Source organism: Paramormyrops kingsleyae, chromosome 4 (assembly GCF_048594095.1).
Source record: "Paramormyrops kingsleyae isolate MSU_618 chromosome 4, PKINGS_0.4, whole genome shotgun sequence".
NCBI classification, from domain to species: domain Eukaryota; kingdom Metazoa; phylum Chordata; class Actinopteri; order Osteoglossiformes; family Mormyridae; genus Paramormyrops; species Paramormyrops kingsleyae.
The window spans coordinates 25,188,678-25,208,612 of NC_132800.1; the positions used below are offsets into that span (position 1 = coordinate 25,188,678).

Consider the following 19,935-nt stretch of genomic DNA (forward strand, 5'->3'; position numbering starts at 1 on the left):
AAGCGATCTTCAGCTGAGATGCCACAAAACTTCATACTACTACTAATAATTAAAATATATATAAAAACATTTTAAACCGTTTAACTGATAGTAATATTCGGTCAAAATTAATTATTTCGGTTAACGGTTAAACGGTCAAAAGGAGCATCCCTATTGGCTATCCTTTATAATGTTATTTGCATCTAGGTAATCTACCATTTTCACTTGAATTATAGCTTGCAGAAAGATTCGGCCCATTAGCCTGTAGTTGCTGAAGGACAGATTCGGCCCATTAGCACTGTACTGGCTCCCTTCCCTCACAGTGTTTCCTGGCTGCTTGAAGCCAGTGATGCTCCTCATCTCACTGCACAGTTCCCATTCCAGCAAAGCTCTTAATTAGATTTTACACACCCATCAATAATGTACCCAATGGCCATTTGACTGTGGACAGAGAATCCCCAATATTTTACATCTGTTTTTCATCTGTTATCACTTCTCTTATACCCAAGGCTAGTGGATACCTCAATGTCAAATATGTTTGTCACAATACTAATATTCAGCTTTCTATAAAAGACCAGTGTATTGACTGAATCAAATGCTGGTATTTAGCTCTGCTAATCGAGTTAATCACTGTAAATGTCACTGGGTACAAAGGGCTGCATAGAAAACTGTCCTTCCTGCCCGCTGTGTCTCTCTGTGCTGGAGCCTGATGTAATAATTAATAGTAATTGATACTTTATTGATCCCCGTGGGGAAATTGTTTTTACGCCTCCCTCAACTTGCTCTTTGTAGAGCAAGCTGTCCGCGAAGGGCAGCCACCTGTAGCGGCACCCAGGGAGTTGGGGGTTGAGGGTCTTGCTCAAGGAGCCGCAGACGTGCTGAGGCTGGGCTTGAACCGGCGACCTTGTGATTACAGGCACATGGCTTAGCCCACTGAGCCACACGCTCAGTGTCACTGGTTCTTTTCTGCTGTCATGAGAAAATTACGAAGCCACCCTAGTGAATAAAGCTTAACATGGCAGTTACATCTTTCCAAACTAATATACCACAAGGTTATTCTGTATCTGCAGCAACAGCAGTTTTAACATGGAGATTTTCAGTCTTTGTTACATTTGTATAGATGAATTGAGGTCTTTATGTTTATGTTTTATTCACAGAGACCAAATGGAAGAATGCAGTTCAGATCTACATGATAAATCAGGTTTATCATCCATACTGAAGGTTTGTATTTATTGTTGATATATATTTTCTTGGCTGTTAGGTAAATTAACTTAAATTAGCTCATACAGCTAGTAATAACTTATATTACTAGCTGTATGATAAGAAATTTAGCATGTTAAAGGAAATATATTTAAAACTATGATTCACAAATGAAGCTCTTAAAAAGTTTTGTGCAAGTAGCAATAATTAACTGTGACTGTTTATTTTAGTCACTAGAGGAAAAAGCCGTAAAGTTCCTAAAGGATGAGCTGAAGAAGTTTGTGAGGTACCTAGATCAGAATTACCCAGAATGCTCTGAGCCTCAGCTGGAGGAGGACAATGACCTGGACAGTGATGGTCAGATGCAGAAGACCTGTGGTAGAGGGGGAGCTCTGAAGATCACACTGTACATCCTGAGGACCATGAAACAAAATGATCTCGCTGACATGCTGGAGAAGAGTAAGAGCCTCATAACATTCTGTATGTGTACAGTTCTGTGCTAAAGTCCTGGGCAGAGAAAAGGATGTTTAAATGGTCTTCATGTTGGTGTAAAACTATTATAATATTTATGTCAAAGTGTGTTAGCTATTTGAAATCCTCTGCTAAAGTCACCCCTGTATTTGCAGAAATCGTACACCCATGTATGTTTTGATTTGACCACTAACACACCTCATGTGGCTAATCAGTATCTCATTAGTTTTTAAACTAATTTCCTTAATTAATGAAGTGAGCTGGTGTTGAAATTTAGCAAACACATGAACTGGCTGTGGTGCCCCTGAGGAGGTTTGGGAGCTGAAAAGGGGTTTTGTGTTTTTTTGTTCTGAGCAGATATACACTTACTACCTAGATAAATGGCTTTTAACATTTCCTTTGGCTGCCTAAGGCTTATGTACGGTCCTGTATGTGGTATTCCAGTGAAATATGTATAATAAAACTTTGAGTTTCACATTTGTCACAGTGAAATATCTGAATTTGTATGTGTAAAAATGTGTGTTTTTGGAAAATATTCTTCCTCTCATACCAGTCTGGAATAATGCATTTTCGTCTCATTTCTCTTCAGGACTCATGCTACAATATCAGCAGAAAATCAAAAGTAAACTTAAGAATCAATTTGAGTGTGTATTTGAAGGGAAAGCTAAGGAAGGACAGCCAACACTTCTCAATGAGATTTACACAGAACTCTACATAACTGAAGGTGGGACTGGACGAGTCAATGATGAACATGAAGTGAGACAGATTGAAACAGCATCCAAGAAAAGGCGAACAGAAGATACTACAGTCAAGTGCAATGATATATTTAAACCCTTATGTGGGCGTAAGACACCTATCAGAACTGTACTCAGTAAAGGGGTGGCAGGTATCGGGAAAACAGTCTCTGTGCAGAAATTTATTCTCGACTGGGCAGAAGGAAAAGCAAACCAGGATGTTCACTTCATATTTGCTCTTCCTTTCCGGGACCTGAATTTGATTAAGGATGAATACAGTCTGATTGAACTGCTTCACCGCTTTGTCCCAGAACTGAAATCACTTGAATCCACTGAGCTGTTTAAGTACAAAGTCTTGTTCATCTTTGATGGTCTGGATGAGTGTCGCCTTCCTCTAGATTTTCAGAGCAATGAGAGCTGGTTTGATGTAACAAAGAAAATGTCACTGGATGTGCTGTTGACTAACCTCATTAAAGGGAATCTGCTTCGATCCGCTCTCCTCTGGATAACCTCCCGGCCAGCAGCAGCCAATCAGATACCTGCTAAGTATGTCCACCAGGTGACAGAGATACGAGGGTTCAGTGATGCCCAGAAGGAGGAGTATTTCAGGAGGAGATTCAGTGATCAGAGCCTGGCCAGCAGGATTGTCACACATGTGAAATCATCAAGGAGCCTCTTCATCATGTGCCACATACCTGTGTTCTGCTGGATTTCAGTCACTGTGCTTGAGAGGCTTTTTAGTGAGACTGACAGGGGAGAAATTCCAAGGACTCTGACTGAAATGTACACACACTTCCTGATCTTTCAGTCCAGTTTAAAAAATGAGAAGTATATGAAAAACAATGAAACCAAGCTTAAGGAATACAGCAAGGAATTCCTTTTAAAACTTGGTAAACTGGCTTTTGACAACCTTGAAAAAGGCAATTTAATATTTTATGAGCAAGAGCTGACAGAGAATGACATTGATGTCACTGAAGCTTCAGTTTACTCTGGAGTGTGCACAGAAGTCTTTAAAGAGGAATATGGGTTGTATCAGGAGAAGGTGTACTGCTTTGTGCATCTGAGCGTCCAGGAGTATCTCGCTGCTTTGTATGTGTTTCTGTCAAACTCATCAGCTGACCTGCTGAAGACTGCAGTGGATCAGGCATTAAAGAGCAAGAATGGACACTTGGACCTCTACCTCCGCTTCCTCCTGGGCCTCTCAACTGACTCCAGTAAGACTCTGTTACAAAGGCTACTGGGTCAGACAGGAACCAGCTCACATAACAATCGGGAAACAGCGCAATACATCAAGGACAAAATAGAGGATAATTTATCTCCAGAAAGGACCATCAACCTCTTCCACTGTCTGATTGAGTTGGGTGACAATTCTCTAGTAGAGGAAGTACAAAGATACCTGAATTCAGGAAGCCTTTCAGCAGAAGACCTCTCACCTGCACAGTACTCAGCTCTGGCCTTTGTGATGCTGATGTCAGATGAGGAGCTGGATGTGTTTGATCTGAAGAAATACATCAGATCAGATAAAGAGCACTGCAGGCTGCTGCCTGTGGTCAAGAACTCCAGGAGGGCTCTGTAAGTGACGTGGGGATGGGAAATCATGTCTGGTCTGGTAGTAATACATAAATATTGTTTGAAATATATCTAATTTATTTCTCCTCTTGGATTAATGACTGGGGTGTGTTTTTGATAATCCGGACCACAGACTTTATAATGACTGAAGGTAGTGATGTAGTAACAAACAAAAAAGTGACGTTTCCTTTCCCATCCAGTCTGCCTTCTGATCACGGGCACAGCATCCTAACCTTTCTGTGTGGAGTTTACATGCTGTTCACATGTTTTTATTTATATAGCGCGTTTTCACAACATTACATTGTCTCAAAGAACTTTACAGCATCCCCACCCGAAGCCCCCACTGAGCAGCCAGAGGCGACAGTGGCAAGGAAAAGCTCCCTAGAAGGAAGAAACCTTGAAGGACTGTGGAAGTTGGTTGAGAAACGTTGTAGTTAATGAGGCAATGGAACGTCTGATACTGTACTTTGGAGCTGAGGCTGAAGGGAGGCTATACTGTATATCAAACGTTAACAAGTAATGATCTGAAAGCAGAGGATTCTGATGTATAATAGATATGTGTTCCAGCAGGACACCATGGCTAAGTATCAAATCAAGGGTATGGTTACAGGCATGAGTAGGCCGACTACATTCTGACATAGACCTACAGAGTCTAGGATAGCAGCAAACATCGTTGTTAAAGGGTCACTGTCATTCTCCATGTGGATATTAAAATCGGCAACAATCTGCCACCTTATCGTGGTGGAGGGGTTTGCGTGCCTCAGTGAACCTGGGGGCTATGTTGTCAGGGGCAGTTGCCCCTGGTAGGGTCTCCCAAGGCAAAAAGGTCCCAGGGGAGGGGCCAGACAAAGAGCAATCCAAAAGAACCCCATGATAATGAATGATAAGGTTTCGTTTCCCTCGCCCAGACTAGGGTCACCGGGGCCCCACCCTGGAGCCAGGCCTGGGGGAGGGGCCCGTTGGTGAGCGCCTGGTGGCCGGGCCTTGGCCTGTGGGGTCCGGTCGGGCATAGCCCGAAAGAGGCACGCGGGATTGTCCCCAGGTTGGCCCACCATCCGCAGGAGGAATGTCAGGGGTTCGGTGCTTTGTGGATCGGGTGGCGGCCAAGGGAGGCCCTGGCAGTCTGATCCTTGGCTAACAAAACTGGCTCTCGGGACATGGAATGTCACCTCTCTGGTGGGGAAGGAGCCTGAGCTTGTGCGTGAGGTTGAGAGGTATCGACTAGATATAGTCGGGCTCACCTCAACACATAGCTTGGGTTCTGGAGCCAATCTCCTGGAGAGGGGCTGGACGTTCTTTTCTTTTGGAGTTGTGGTGGGTGAGCGACGCCGGGCTGGGGTGGGGCTATTGGTGGCCCCACAGCTCGGTGCTTTAACAACGGAGTTTACCGCGGTGAACGAGAGGTCTGTTTCCCTGCGTCTTCGGGTCGGGGATAGGTCTCTGACTGTCATCTGCGCTAATGCGCCGAATGTCAGTTCGGAGTACCCGGCCTTCTTGGATTCCCTTAGTGGTATGCTGGTTAGCGTGCCACAAGGGGATTCCATCGTTTTGCTGGGGCACTTCAACGCTCACGTGGGCAATGACAGTGTGACCTGGAGGGGGGTGATTGGGAGGAACGGCATCCCTGATCTGAACCCGAGTGGTGTTCTGTTATTGGACTTCTGTGCAGTGCATGGTTTGTCCATAACGAACACCATGTTCAAGCATAAGGGTGTCCATAAGTGGACATGATACGAACATGCCTGGGGCTAAAGGTCGATGATTGATTTTATATTCGTATCATCTGACCTGTGGCCTTCTCTCTTGGACACTCGGGTAAAGAGAGGGGCAGAGCTGTCAACTGATCACCACCTGGTGGTGAGTTGGCTCAGGTGGCGGGGGAGGAAGCCGGTCAGACCTGGTAGGCCCAAGCGCATAGCTGGGAACGTCTGGCACAGGCTCCTGTCCGCCGGAGCATTAACTTGCACCTCCAGCAGAATTCCAACTGCATACCGGGGGAGGTCGGGGACATTGAGTCTGAATGGACACTGTTCCGGACCTCTATTGTGGAAGCGGCCGTACAGAGTTGTGGCTGCAGGGTGGTCGGTGCCAGTCGTGGCGGTAACCCCCGTACCCGATGGTGGACACCAGAGGTGAGGGGGGCTGTCAGGCTGAAGAAGGAGGCCTACTGGGAATTATTAGTCTGGTACTGGCAGGCCAGGCGGAACGCAGCTCGGGCGGTCGCAGAAGCAAAAAGCCGGGTGTGGGAGGAGTTCGGTGAGGCCATGGAAAGTGACTTTCGGTCGGCCTCAAAAAGGTTCTGGCAAACCATCCGGAATATCAGGAGGGGGAAGCAGCTCCTGGTTCCTACTATTTATAGTGGGGAGGGAGTGCTGTTGACCTCACCTGGGGACATCACCTGGAGGTGGAAGGAATACTTTGAGGACCTCCTCAACCCTGCCTCAGATACATCTACGCACACTGTCTTTGAGACATCTGAGGACACGGAGCCCGAGGGTGCTGCGGGAGGCTTGCCCATCACTGGGGCTGAGGTGGCCACAGTGGTTAAAGAGCTACGTGGTAGCCTGGCCCCGGGGGTGGACGAGATCCGCCCGGCGTACCTGAAGGCTCTGGATGTTGTGGGGCTGTCGTGGCTGACACTCCTTCTCAACAGTGCGTGGAGGTCAGGGACAGTGCCGCTGGATTGGCAGACCGGGGTGGTGGTCCCCTTATTTAAGAAGGGGGACCGGAGGGTGTGTTCCAACTATAGGGGGATCACACTTCTCAGCCTCCCTGAGAAGGTCTATTCCAGGGTACTGGAGAGCAGGGTGAGATCGATAGTCGATTCTCGGATTTAGGAGGAACAATGCGGTTTTTGTCCTGGCCGTGGAACACTGGACCAGCTTTATACCCTCACAAGGGTGCTGGAGGGGGCCTGGGAGTTTGCCTATCCAGTCTACATGTGTTTTGTGGATTTGGAAAAGGCTTACGACTGGGTACCCCGGGGTGCTCTGTGGGGGGTGCTTCAGGAGTATGGGGTCCGAGGTCCACTGTTGTGGGTGATTCGGTCCCTGTATGAACGGGGCAGAAGCTTGGTCCGCATTGCCGGTTATAAGTCGGACATGTTCCCAGTGTGTGTTGGGCTCCGGCAGGGCTGCCCTTTGTCATCAATCCTGTTTATAATATTTATGGACAAGATTTCTAGGCGCAGTCAGGGTGTTGAGGTTGTCCAGTTCGGTGGCCTCAGGATTGCCTCGCTGCTTTTTGCAGACGATGTCGTCCTGTTGACTTCTGTTGACCTCCAACGTACTCTGGGGCAGTTGAGTGCGAAGCGGCGGGGATGAGGATTAGCACCTCCAAGTCTGAAAACGGGTGGTTTGCCCTCTTCAGGTCAGGGAAGATGTACTGCCTCAAGTGGAGGAGTTTAAGTATCTCGGGGTCTTGTTCACGAGTGAGGGTAGGCGAGATCGGGAGCTGGATAAACGAATCGGAGCGGCGTCTACAGTTTTGCAGGCGCTTAACCGGTTCGTCGTGGCTAAGAAAGAACTGAGCCAAAAAGCAAAGCTCTCGATCTATTGGTCCATCTTCGTACCCACCCTCACCTATGGTCATGAGCTATAGGTAATGACCGAAAGAATGAGATCGCGAATACAGGCGGCCGAAATGAGGTTTCTCCGCAGGGTGTCTGGGCTCTCCCTTAGGGATAGGGTGAGAAGTTTGGATATCCGGGAGAGCCTCAGAGTAGAACCGCTGCTTCTCCACGTCGAAAGGAGCCAGTTGAGGTGGTTTGTGCATCTGGTGTGGATGCCTCCTGGGCGGCTACCCGGAGAGGTTTTCCGTGCACGTACTACAGGGAGGAGGCCCTGGGGCAGACCCAGGACTCGCTGGAGGGATTATATCTCCCGGCTGGCCTGGGAACGCCTCGGCGTCCTCCCCGAGGAGCTGGTAGAGGTAGCTGGGGAGAGGGAGGTCTGGGTATCTCTCCTGAAGCTGCTACCCCCGCGACCCGAACCCCGGACAAGCGGTAGATGATGGATGGATGGATGGATGGACAATCTGCAAACTCCTTGCTTGTGTATTGAACTACAAAGAGATGAGCCAGCAAGACTAAGAAGAAGAATTTCAAATGTGCTAAAGCTATAAGCACTTTGCTCAGACACTCCTGGGTTAGACTGAAATATTGCAGCAGCACCAGCACCTTTTCCATCTGCTCGAGGGTTATGCTGTAATCAGCTGGAATAGATTCTTTTAGTTTTATGAATTAATTCGGTTTAAGCCAGGTCTCAGTTAGGCATAAGGACCAAGACTAAAATCAGTAATCATTTCATTTATTAGTAGCTCCTTAGGAGCCAGTGATCTTACATTCAAAAGTCCAGGTTTTAGCCTTGCATTACACCTATTACAGTATCTAATCACGGATTTGGTTTAATTATTATTAAGTTATCACGACATACATTGCGGTGGAATAGACATCCATGATTAACAGTGCGGGGAACAGACACATTCCTAGTAACATGAACCCTAGGTGACGACTCTAAGCGACTAGCAGGCGTCGGTTATTCCAGTTTGCCTGCCGCCTGGACTTGGCTCTGGCATCATGATTTGCCTGGAGACTATGCTATGGAGCTATGCTTTTGGACAGGAGATCAGCACCAGCCGGCGAGGGGTGAATACCGTCCCTCTTCAAAAGCCCAGGCCCACCCCCAAACTCAGGGGTAGGAAATGTGTGTGAAGTTATGAGACAAACTGCGTATTTGACTGTTATGGGAGGTTTACGTCCATCTTGCTGTCCATGTGTTCCTATATATTCTGTGATTTTTGGTTGCAGTTTGTACTTAAGGTTTTTACCTTTAGCTTTGAGCTAAGATGCACTGACTCATATGACTGCAGCAAATTGCCAAGATACACAAAACACTCTGCAGACTATAATTCATTTTGAAATGTAAGCTGTGCCGCTAATTATATTGAAAACAAATGCTTATTGTAATGCTTTGTATTTTACTAATGTGTAGGATGTGTATATGTCTGTGTCTTAAAGTGTTTTCTGTTCCAGGCTGAACAGCTGTGATCTCAGCGTTGAAAACTGTGAAGTGTTGGCTTCAGCATTAAGATCAAACTCTTCACTCCTGAGAGAGCTGGACCTGAGCAACAATGACCTGCAGGATTCAGGAGTGAAGCTGCTTTCTGCTGGACTGGGGGATTCACACTGTAAACTGGAGATACTGAGGTCAGTATTACTGGGTATTCCACACTGTAAACTGGAGATATTGATGTCAGTATTACTGGGTATTCCACACTGTAAACTGGACATACTGAGGTCAGTATTACTGGGTATTCCACACTGCAAACTGGAGATACTGAGGTCACTATTACTGGGTATTAGCTAAGGAATAGCTAATTAGCTAAGGGAAAGGGGGGAGGGGGCCTGCTTTCTCTTAGACACTAAACCAGGGATCGGGAACCTTTTTGGCTGAGAGAGCCATGAACGCCACATATTTTAAAATGTAATTCCGTGAGAGCCATACAATATGATTAAAACTAAATACAAATAAATGTGAGAATTTTATGTAAAACCAACACTTTTAAAGTACAATAAGTCTCTGAATTCTTTTAAATAACGTTGTTATGCTGTTGCTAACCAATGATGAATAAAGTACTTCTTACCATTAATACTCCCCATCTGTGAATGGCTTTCCGTTTCTCACAATTGCTAAAGCACCAGCAAAGCTCGCCGAATTCCAGTCACCTTGTTAGGTCCAAACACGGAGTTGCTGCTGAGTAGCTTGCACTCTGCACAGTAGCTCTTGACATGCTTTCTTCCTGCTGTCCCCCGCAGGATATTTCGATGCAAATGTAGTATGACGTGTGTCGAAGTGCCGCTTTATATTTGACCGTTTCATCGATGCAATTTTATCATTGCATATTAGACACAATGCAGAACCTGCTCTCTCCACAAAGGCGATTCCTCTGTCCATTCCTGCTGAAAAGTACGATACTCCTCATCTTTTTTTTCTTCGATAAAAGGGTTTCTGCAATTAGCTAGCTGACTACTTGATTAAAAGGAGGAAAGTTTACTTCCTGACCTCACAACGACCCTTGTACGTTATGCATTATCCAAAAAAATTTGGTGCTGTCCTGGAGGACAGCTGTGATTGGCTCCAGCCACCTGCAACCATGAACATGAGCGGTAGGAAATGAATGGATTGAAATACATGAGAATTTTTATATTTTTAACGTTATTATTTTTTTTTATTAAAGATTTGTCTGCGAGCCAGATGCAGCCATCAAAAGAGCCACATCTGGCTCGCGAGCCATAGGTTCCCGACCCTGTGCTAAACTGTATGTCTCAAAATATTTATTGGAGCAGTCACATTTATTTAATCCCTGTAATGGTGAGGTGATATTCACTGGGGAGTTTCTGGCTGTCTCTATGTAGGCTGTCAGTTTGTGGAGTCACAGAAGAAGGCTGTTCCTCCCTGGCTTCAGCTCTGAGGTCAAACCCCTCACACCTGAGAGAGCTGGACCTGAGCTACAATCACCCAGGAGACTCAGGAGTGAAGCTGCTCTCTGCTGTACTGGAGGATCCCAGCTGTAAACTGGAGAAGCTGAAGTGAGTACAGAATATGCATTTTTACAAAAAAGAAACTGGACACCAAGAAAACCCACAATGCATTTCAGCAGTTACATAATAAACAAACAGCTTCTGTTTTCTTCTCCTGCTTCCTTATATCCTACAATCTTATCAGCCCTCGAACTATGTTAGAAATAATTAAGCAGTGAAGCAGGAAACATCCATTCAGCCATATAATCCATGCAAAACATTTGTGTTGGTTAGCAAAGTTAACGGTTCTGTTATAGTTAAACATGCTGATTTTAACGTGTTATGGACAAAAATATAATGGACACCAACAGAATCGGAATGGTTGTTAAAATGATTTTTAGTAATTTAATTGTTTTCTGAAAATCCATTATGTCATGGCCTCTATTCTCATTTGAATAGAGTGCTGCAGTGTAAAAAATGAATTTAAAAGTGTTACATTTTTTTTTTAAGGGTGGGCCAGTGTGAACTCACAGAGAAATGCTGTGAGGCACTGGCTTCAGCTCTCAGATCAAACTCTTCACCCCTGAGAGAGCTGGACCTGAGTGACAATGACCTGCAGGATTCAGGAGTGAAGCTGCTCTCTGCAGGACTGGAGGATTCACACTGTAAGCTGGAGATACTGAGGTCAGTATTACTGGGTATCCCACACTGTAAACTGGAGATACTGAGGTCAGTATTACTGGGTATTAGCTAAGGAATAGCTAATTAGCTAAGGGAAAGGGAGGAGGGGGCCTGCTTTCTCTTAGACACTAAACCAGGGGCTGGGAACCTTTTTGGCTGAGAGAGCCATGAACGCCACATATTTTAAAATGTTATTCCGTGAGAGCCATACAATATGATTAAAACTAAATACAAGTAAATGTGTGCATTTTATGTAAGACCAACACTTTTAAAGTAAGTAAGTAAGTAAAATTTATTTATAAAGCACATTTAAACACAGCTATTGCTGACCAAATTGCTGTACATCAATGATAAAATAATAAAAGTAAATAAAAAGTAAATAATAATAATAAAATAATAATAATTACATGTTATAACAAGCAGAACTTATCCAACAAGAATAGACACATTAAAAGTAATTTAAAGTACAATAAGTCTCTGAATTCTTTTTAATAACGTTGTTATGCTGTTGCTAACCAATGATGAATAAAGTACTTCTTACCATTAATACTCCCCATCTGTGAATGGCTTTCCGTTTCTCACAATTGCTAAAGCACCAGCAAAGCTAGCCGAATTCCAGTCACCTTGTTACGTCCAAACACGGAGTTGCTGCTGAGTAGCTTGCACTCTGCATAGTAGCTCTTGACATGCTTTCTTCCTGCTGTCCCCCGCAGGAAATTTCGATGCAAATGTAGTATGACGTGTGTCGAAGTGCCGCTTTATATTTGACCGTTTCATCAATGCAATTTTATCATTGCATATTAGCATTGCACCAACAGAATTGGAATGATTGTCAAAATGATTTTTAGTAATTTGTTTTCTGAAAATCCATTATATCATGGCCTCTATTCTCATTTGAATAGAGTGCTGCAGTGTAAAAAATGAATTTAAAAGTGTTACATTTTTTTTTTAAGGGTGGGCCAGTGTGAACTCACAGAGAAATGCTGTGAGGCGCTGGCTTCAGCTCTCAGATCAAACTCCTCACCTCTGAGAGAGCTGGACCTGAGTGACAATGACCTGCAGGATTCAGGAGTGAAGCTGCTCTCTGCAGGACTGGAGGATTCACACTGTAAGCTGGAGATACTGAGGTGAGTATTACTGGGTATCCCACACTGTAAACTGCGGGTACTGAGGTGAGTATTACTGGGTATTTCACACTGTATGCTGGAGATACTAAGGTGGAAAATAACTAATGATTTCAAAATAAAGCAGGAGTATCTAAGGGTGTTTTCACATATAGTCCTCTTTAAAGGAACCAAACTCCGACCTCTAGAAGTGGTCCCAAACGTGGACCAACAGGAAGGGAAGTCAGTTCTTTTTGTGTTCACAATGCGAGTTCATTTGAAAGGGGACTCAGTTCTCTTTGTGTTCACAATGCGAGTTCATTTGAAAGGGGACTCAGTTCTCTTTGTGTTCACAATGCGAGTTCATTTGAAAGGGGACTCAGTTCTCTTTCTGGTTTACTTCAGCTTAGATGGGGCCTCAGTCCTTTTTCTGTTCACACTTCAAGGTCTTAAAGCTCTCAGACATTTACTTTGTGTTGTAGATAGTTGATGTTTTATGTTTTCTTCGTTCCAAATGTCAAGAAGCGCCATAGTCTCCTCTTCTGACCAAACTATTCCGCGTCCCACACTTGCAGCCATTATTTTTGCTTGTTTCCCGGGACTGTACCATGTGATCTGCCTACGGCAAAGCTAAAGGGTAAAAATTGTCGAAGCAAGCCAGGACCACTTTGTGCTCATAATGCACAAGTTAAACAAACCGTGACGCAGACTAAAAGCAAACCGGACTGAGACCACCTCCCGATGTAGTCTCAGTTTGGTTAGTTTCAACGGGGTCTGAGTTCGTTTGGCAAGGGTGTCTGCGCATGCGAGGGCGGCGAGGCGCGCGCGTAGGAGAGTGTGCGCGCGTGGGAGAGTGTGCGCGCGTGGGAGGGCGCCCGTGCATACGAGGGTGTCCGCGCATACGAGGGTGTCCGCGCATACGAGGGTGGGAAGGCGCGCGTAAGAGAGTTTCCGTGCGTGGGAGGGTGCCTGCGCGTGGGAGAGTGTCTGTGCGTACGAGGGCGGCAAGGCGCGCGCGTAGGAGAGTGTCCGTGCGTACGAGGGCGGCAAGGCGCGCGCGTAGGAGAGTGTCCGTGCGTACGAGGGCGGCAAGGCGCGCGCGTAGGAGAGTGTCCGTGCGTGAAATGGCGGCAAGGCGCGCGCGTAGGAGAGTGTCCGTGCGTGAAATGGCGGCAAGGCGCGCGCGTAGGAGAGTGTCCGTGCGTACGAGGGCGGTGAGGCCTTTTTACTGTGAGCTTGGATTCAATGACAAGTCATGGATTCTGTATATATATTTGTATATATTACTGATATATATTTTTATATATTATAAAAAAATTATATATTATAAAAATATATATTTTTATATATTATTGATAAAATTAATTGTTTCTACATAAAAATGCAGTCATTTTATGTTTTTGATTAGAGATTTTTTCATATAAATGCGTAGGAGGGCGTCCACGCGATTGAAGAGTGAAGATAATACATCCCAAAAATATTTATAAGTTTCTGCAGGGAAACCATCCGCTCTGGGCTCTTTGTTGTTAGGCATTTGGTTGAGGACCTTATGGAGTTCTTCTGATGTTAATGGTGCATCAAGGGTATCTGCTATTTCATTGATTAATATGGGTCCAGATTACATAACAGATTACATAAATCCAGATTATTTAAAAATGATTCTATATCAACTGCATCTGGTTCTTGTTCTGAGGAGTATAGGTTCTAATAAAATGTCCAGAAGGTGTTAATTTCACGTGATTATTGAAATATTTATTACAGCAGTAACTTTTACTTATAAGTAATGCTTGTAATGGTGAGGTGATCTTATTTATTGGGGAGTTTTTGTCTGTCTCTCTGCAGGCTGTCAGGCTGTAGAGTCACAGAAGAAAGCTGTTCTTCCCTGGATTCAGCTCTGAGGTCAAACCCCTCACACCTGAGAGAGCTGGATCTGAGCTACAATCACCCAGGAGACTCAGGAGTGAAACTGCTCTCTGCTGTACTGGAAGATCCCAGCTGTAAACTGGAGAAGCTGAAGTGAGTACAGAGTGTGTGTCTGACACGCTACAGATACTTATGCATGTATGTGAAGAAGAGGCACCAATAAATAAATGGATACAACAGCACTATGTCATTCTGCTTCTCCTATAGTGTGGACCACAGTGGAGAGTGCAGGACCAGACCAGGCTTACAGAAATGTAAGTGTGTTTGCATGTTTTAATTAATAATACCATTAATACTTTGTTATTGTTGTATTCACACAATTGTTGTGATAAGTGTGGCTTTTTGCACTGTGTGTAGATGGATTTCCATGTTTGTGTTTAGGTGAGTTTCTGTTTGTGTCATTTTAGACAACATCCAAATGAGAGAAATAAAACATCAAAATCATCACCAAAAACACTATCAATTCATTTAATCGTTTTTAAAAATATTTTTTACAAATACTTTTATAGCTGCTCATATCATCTTTGTGTTTGTGTGGGAGTGTAACATGGTTAAAATATATTCTGATGTAGTTGTACATCTTTCATTTAATAAAAAAAAGAATCCTTTGCATTTGTTCTTTTTGCACATGCCATGAGTGTATGTGTTTTCTGTGTGAGATTCGTTAGTATTGTCCTAAGACGGCACCTATAGGCAGTGATCCTGGACTCTCTCCTCATGTGCAAAATGTGAATTTGCATTTTTACAGGGTGGTTCTGGAACACTCCTTAATATTCATGAGAGAATATTCCTGATTGGGCAGTGAATGCCTTAGACCAGGGGTGGCCAAATCCAGGCCTGGAGGGCCAGAGACCTGCACATTTTTGGGTTTCCCCTCATTTAACACCCCGGATTCAACTGCTTGTGCTAATTACCACACAGCTTTTGAGCTGAATCATTTATGGTGGGACAGGGAAAGAACTAAGCTATACTGGGCGCCGGCCCCCCAGGACTGGATTTGGGCAGCCCCGCCTTAGGCAGAAAAAACAGGCAGCACGTGTCGATGTTCACTGGCCAATCAGGTAGTGCCCCTCTCATAAATATTAATGAGGCAGCCAATCACGTAGGGCTTTGCTTATGATTAATAAGACTTCCCAAACCACGGTGCTAAAAGAGATTTGCGCCCGGGACACACTGGATGTGCGGCGGAAAATGTCGAATTTCATCTCGGCGCCCATGTTAACAGATTAGCGCGGCCACGTGCCTGCGCGAGATGCGAGGCTCACGCCTCGGGGCAGCGGCGCCGCATCTAGAGTCACGCGCGGTAAGCGGTTCAATATGGAAGCGTATTGCATTAATCGGAAAAACAGTCAATTATGCTTTTCCGAATTAATGTAATAATCATCCTGTTTTTCTGAATTAATGAGATAACCTTTCTGTTTTTCATGATGCACGATCTGTGTAGTTTAATCCCCTTTTATTGATGGTTTGTAGAGGGTATTATCATTAGTTTGCCGACTTTACGCGGCACCTATTCCGCCCCGCTTGACACCGCAGTGTTTCTCCCGGATCAGCAGATACAGTCTGACACGCTTCATGGAAATAAGCCGATGCATGTGAAATGCATTCAGACCGGAATCGTCTTCGGAAGTTTGTATCAGAATCCAGGTCCAAACCTTTATTGAATATTACTTTAAAAATGTAATAATATTACTTAAATATTCTGTTATTGATGGCCATTTTCAAAGGTAAACTCCCTGTAGAAAGACGGAGAGCAGCTAGGCGCCGCACGCGCCGGATTTGGCGGTTAGAAGTATAGACACTGACTTTTAGTATTAATATCTGGTGCCGTTTTGTGGTAAATATGCTTGTGATGAATGTGTCTGATGAATGTCGCTGCTGTGTAATTTTATTTACCCGTAATTAAGCTGTTAGTTTGGCTCGCGCCGCATTTTGGCGGCTCTTCCCGCCGGCGTCGCGCGCCGTCCGACATTTCCTGAGCTATTTCATAAACTTCAGTTCCCGCTTCGTTCGGGGAAGCTGTGCTGTTTTTATATTGTACAGAAACATAAAGTACAGGCTGCCTGATGGTATTAATAATTCTTCCTCCTGCCTACAGACTCCTGCCAGCTGACGCTGGACCCCAACACAGCAAACAGAAGCCTGTCTCTGTCAGGGGGGAACAGGAAGGTGACACATGTAGGGGGGGCAGAGCAGCCATATCCTGATCATCCAGAGAGATTTGACTGCTGCTCCCAAGTTCTGTGCAGAGAGAGTCTGACTGGCCGCTGTTACTGGGAGGCTGAGTGGGATGGACGTGAAGCCCATATAGGAGTGACTTATAAAGGGATCAGGAGGAAAGTAGTGAGTGACTGTCTGCTTGGAGACAGTAACAAGTCATGGAGTCTGTGGTGTGATCCTGACAGTTACTCTGTCCTGCACAATGATAAACACACTCTCATACCCATAAAGCCCTCAGGCTCCCGCAGAGTAGGAGTGTATCTGGACTGGGGGGCTGGTGCTCTGTCCTTCTACAGAGTCTCCTCTGATGGACTGACCCCCCTGTACAGATTCACCTCCTCATTCACTGAGCCCCTCTATCCAGGGTTTGGGGTTGATTATAACTGCTCAGTGTCACTGTGACGTGTTGCTGGTTCTCCTGGTAAAAAGGTAAAATCTCTGCTTTTTAACCTTTATAATCCTTTTTACTCTGAAATGTATGTTTGACTAAAATAAATGCCTGTGTTCAGTGAGCTGAATAAACAAGAAAAATATAATTTTATAGCTTTTCTCTCTGACTAAAATGTAACTAAATGTAATCCTGATGGGGGGGGGCTTTCCCCCTCCCCTGTATATGTACATTTTATATATTTATGCCTGTTTACTGTATTTCCTCCCTGTACAGTGACAATAAAGGCTTTCTGTTCTGTCCTATTAATGTCCTGCTTCAGCGTCACCCAAAGCATAACTGAGTAACATAATGACACTACAGTCTGGTGGATTAAATTAAATTAATTCACTTTACTACTGACACAATTAGAGTAAATCAGTGTAAATAATAACCTATTTGTCACGATCCGCTCCGTTCGATCCCGATGTGTGCCACGCCCACCTCGTTACCTCGTGTGATTACCAATTGTGATCATCTGTGTCCTGTTATTTCTGCCTAGTCTTTTGTATTTAGTCCGAGTCTCAGTCTGTCTTCCCCAGATCTGTCATTGTATTGTCTTGGTGTTTGTGCCTGTCAGCCATCGTCTTAACATTAAAACCCTGTTCGTCCGACGTCACGGCTCCGCTTGCCTGCTTTCCTGCTCGCCTGCCCCACAGCCCTGACAGAATGACAGATCTCTACAATAATTCACCGCAGCAAGCCGAAGACCAACGGATCGGCTTGCTGCAGGAGGTGATATACTGGCTGTCCCAACCCGAGGTCCAGGAAGACCCCGCTGCCCGGGACCTAGCCAGCCGGAGTGGAGACCTCCTGAGTGAGGCACCCCCACCCGGAAACGCGTACCCCCTGCAGGAGGTACGCGAGAATCTTCGGCTGCTAATACAGCGCGTTACAGACCGGAGAGCCCAGTTGGTCGCAATGTGCTGCGCTGGGGCTGCTGTACCGCCTTCTGTCCCCACAGAAACGGCGCAGCCGCTTCCTTCCACCGCCACAAGCCGGAGGCGGAAGAAGAAAAGGAGAGAGCACAGACAGGAGGAGAGACCGGCGATCTTTCTGGGGGCTTGCTCCCTCTCCGCTGCCATCACCCCGGGCGTTATCCCCGCTTCCGGTTTACCGGTACCCCTCGCCAGCCCCGCCGAGGAGATGCCGCCACCCTTGGCGGCATATGACTTTCGGGCAGCACGCCCGTTCAATAGGGGGGCCAGGGCCGTTTGGGATGCCATTCCCCGGATCCCCAAGGCCCTTAAAGGGGCAGCGCCTGTACGCCCGGCGCCGATCCTGGCGCCGATCGCAGACCTGCCTGCTCCGGATCTGCCCGCGGCACAGCCTGCTGCTGCTGAAGCCGCTCTGCCCGCGGCGACGCCTGTCCAGCCTGACCCGCTCGTCTTGCCTGTGGTTCCTGCAGCTGCCACCGCTTGGCCCGCGGCAACCCCTGCTGCAGCTGCCATCGCCGCTCTGCCTGAGGTACCTGCTGAAGCGTACCCTGATGGGCACGTGTTGGCGGCGCCCGCCGAGGCGCCCCCTGCTGGCCGCACCCAGGCGGAGGAGGATGCTGCTTTGCCCGCGGCACCGCCTGCTGCAGCTGCTGCTGCTGCTGTCGCCGCTCTGCCCGCGGCAGCGCCTGCTGCAGCTCCTGCCGCTTTGCCAGCGGCACCGCCTGACCCGCCTGTCCTGCCTGACCCGCCCGTCCTGCCTGTCCTGCCTGCTGCCACTGCCGCTTTGCCAGCAGCACCGCCTGTCCTGCCTGACCCGCCTGTCCTGCCGGACCCGCATGCAGTCCCTGCAGCTGCCACCGCTCTGCCTACGGCAATGCCTGAGGTGGCGCCCCCCGCTGGCCGCGTGATGGCGGTGCCCGCTGCGGCGCCCCCAGCTGGTCACGTGATGGCAGCGCCCCCTACTGGCCGCGTGCTGGCGGCGCCCGCTGCGGTGCCCACCGCTGGCTACGTGATGGTGGCGCCCCCTGCTGGTCGCACGCCCAAGGCGCCTGCCGAGGCGCCCCCGGCTGGCCAAGTGACTGCGGCGTCCGCCGAGGTGGCGCCTGCTGGCCACGTGCTGGTGGTGCCTGCTGCGGCGCCCCCTGTTGGCCACGTGCGGGTGCTATCTCCGCCTGAGGCCGCCGCTCTGCCCGCGGCCCCGCCTGAGGCCGCCGCTCTGCCCGCGGCCCCGCCTGAGGCCGCCGCTCTGTCCGCGGCCCCGCCTGCGGCCACGCCCGCGGTTGGGCCCTCTGCTGGTCGCGTGCTGGCGGCGCCCACCGAGGCGCCCCCTGCTGGCCGCACGCCCAAGCCCGTCTCGCCTGACCTGCCCGTCCCGCCTGTCCTGTCCGGCCAGCCCTGCTCGCCGGTCCTGCCCGTCTCGCCTGTCCTGTCCGGCCAGCCCTGCTCGCCGGTCCTGCCCGTCTCGCCTGTCCTGTCCGGCCAGCCCTGCTCGCCGGTCCTGCCCGTCTCGCCTGTCCTGATCGGCCAGCCCTGCACGCCCGCAGCTCCCCTGGCTGACCACTCGCCGGCCCAGCCCGTCTCGCCTGTCCAGCCGGCTCCGCCCACTGCTACGGCCCCGCCTGAGGCCGCCGCTCTGCCCGCGGCCCCGCCTGAGGCCGCCGCTCTGCACGCGGCCCCGCCTGAGGCCGCCGCTCTGCCCGCGGCCCCGCCTGCGGCCACGCCGGCTGCCTCTTTAGAGGCCTCGACTCTTGGCCGCCCAGACTTGACCTCCCTCCTGACTCCCTCGCCCTTACCCCGGCAAGGCTGACACCCCCCAGGACCCCGCCTGTCAGTGTCCCGTAAGGGACGGGGACACAGGCGTAGGGCCCGGGTCCCGCCCGCCCTGCCCCCTGGCTCGCCCGTTCGGCCCCTGGCTGTGGCTGGGTGGCTGCCTGCGGGTCCTCTGGCTCGGGGTCGGCGGTCGCCTCCGGGTCCCCCCCTGGTTCCTCGGTGCCGGTCCTCGGTCCCGCCTCCGGCTCCGTGTCGGCCGCCTCCGGTCCCCCCTGCTCCGGCTTGGCGTCGGACGGCGCCTTCCCCGGCTCCGGCTGCGCCTCCGCCTGCCGCGGCTTCCCCCTCCTGCCCGCCTGCACTGGTGTTCCCTCCTGCTCCCTCCGTGTCCCCTCCGTCACTC

At 48.3% G+C, this 19,935-nt stretch overlaps 1 protein-coding gene across 3 annotated transcripts in view; it reads left to right on the forward strand.

Moving 5' to 3' along the window:
* Positions 1 to 19,935, forward strand: part of LOC111844374 (uncharacterized) — a 111,558-nt gene that overhangs the window by 88,714 nt on the left and 2,909 nt on the right. The window contains exons 7-16 of one of the 3 annotated variants that reach the window (XM_072710927.1): positions 1,137 to 1,200; positions 1,410 to 1,638; positions 2,240 to 3,956; positions 8,986 to 9,159; positions 10,369 to 10,542; positions 10,984 to 11,157; positions 12,108 to 12,281; positions 14,100 to 14,273; positions 14,388 to 14,434; positions 16,279 to 17,090. In XM_072710927.1, the coding sequence (XP_072567028.1) occupies positions 1,137 to 1,200; positions 1,410 to 1,638; positions 2,240 to 3,956; positions 8,986 to 9,159; positions 10,369 to 10,542; positions 10,984 to 11,157; positions 12,108 to 12,281; positions 14,100 to 14,273; positions 14,388 to 14,434; positions 16,279 to 16,802 (3,451 nt within the window). In that variant the 3' untranslated portion in view covers positions 16,803 to 17,090. Of the gene's footprint in view, positions 1 to 1,136; positions 1,201 to 1,409; positions 1,639 to 2,239; positions 3,957 to 8,985; positions 9,160 to 10,368; positions 10,543 to 10,983; positions 11,158 to 12,107; positions 12,282 to 14,099; positions 14,274 to 14,387; positions 14,435 to 16,278; positions 17,091 to 19,935 lie in introns of those variants that run through there. The other 2 variants (XM_072710924.1, XM_072710925.1) reach the window with 2 other exon arrangements.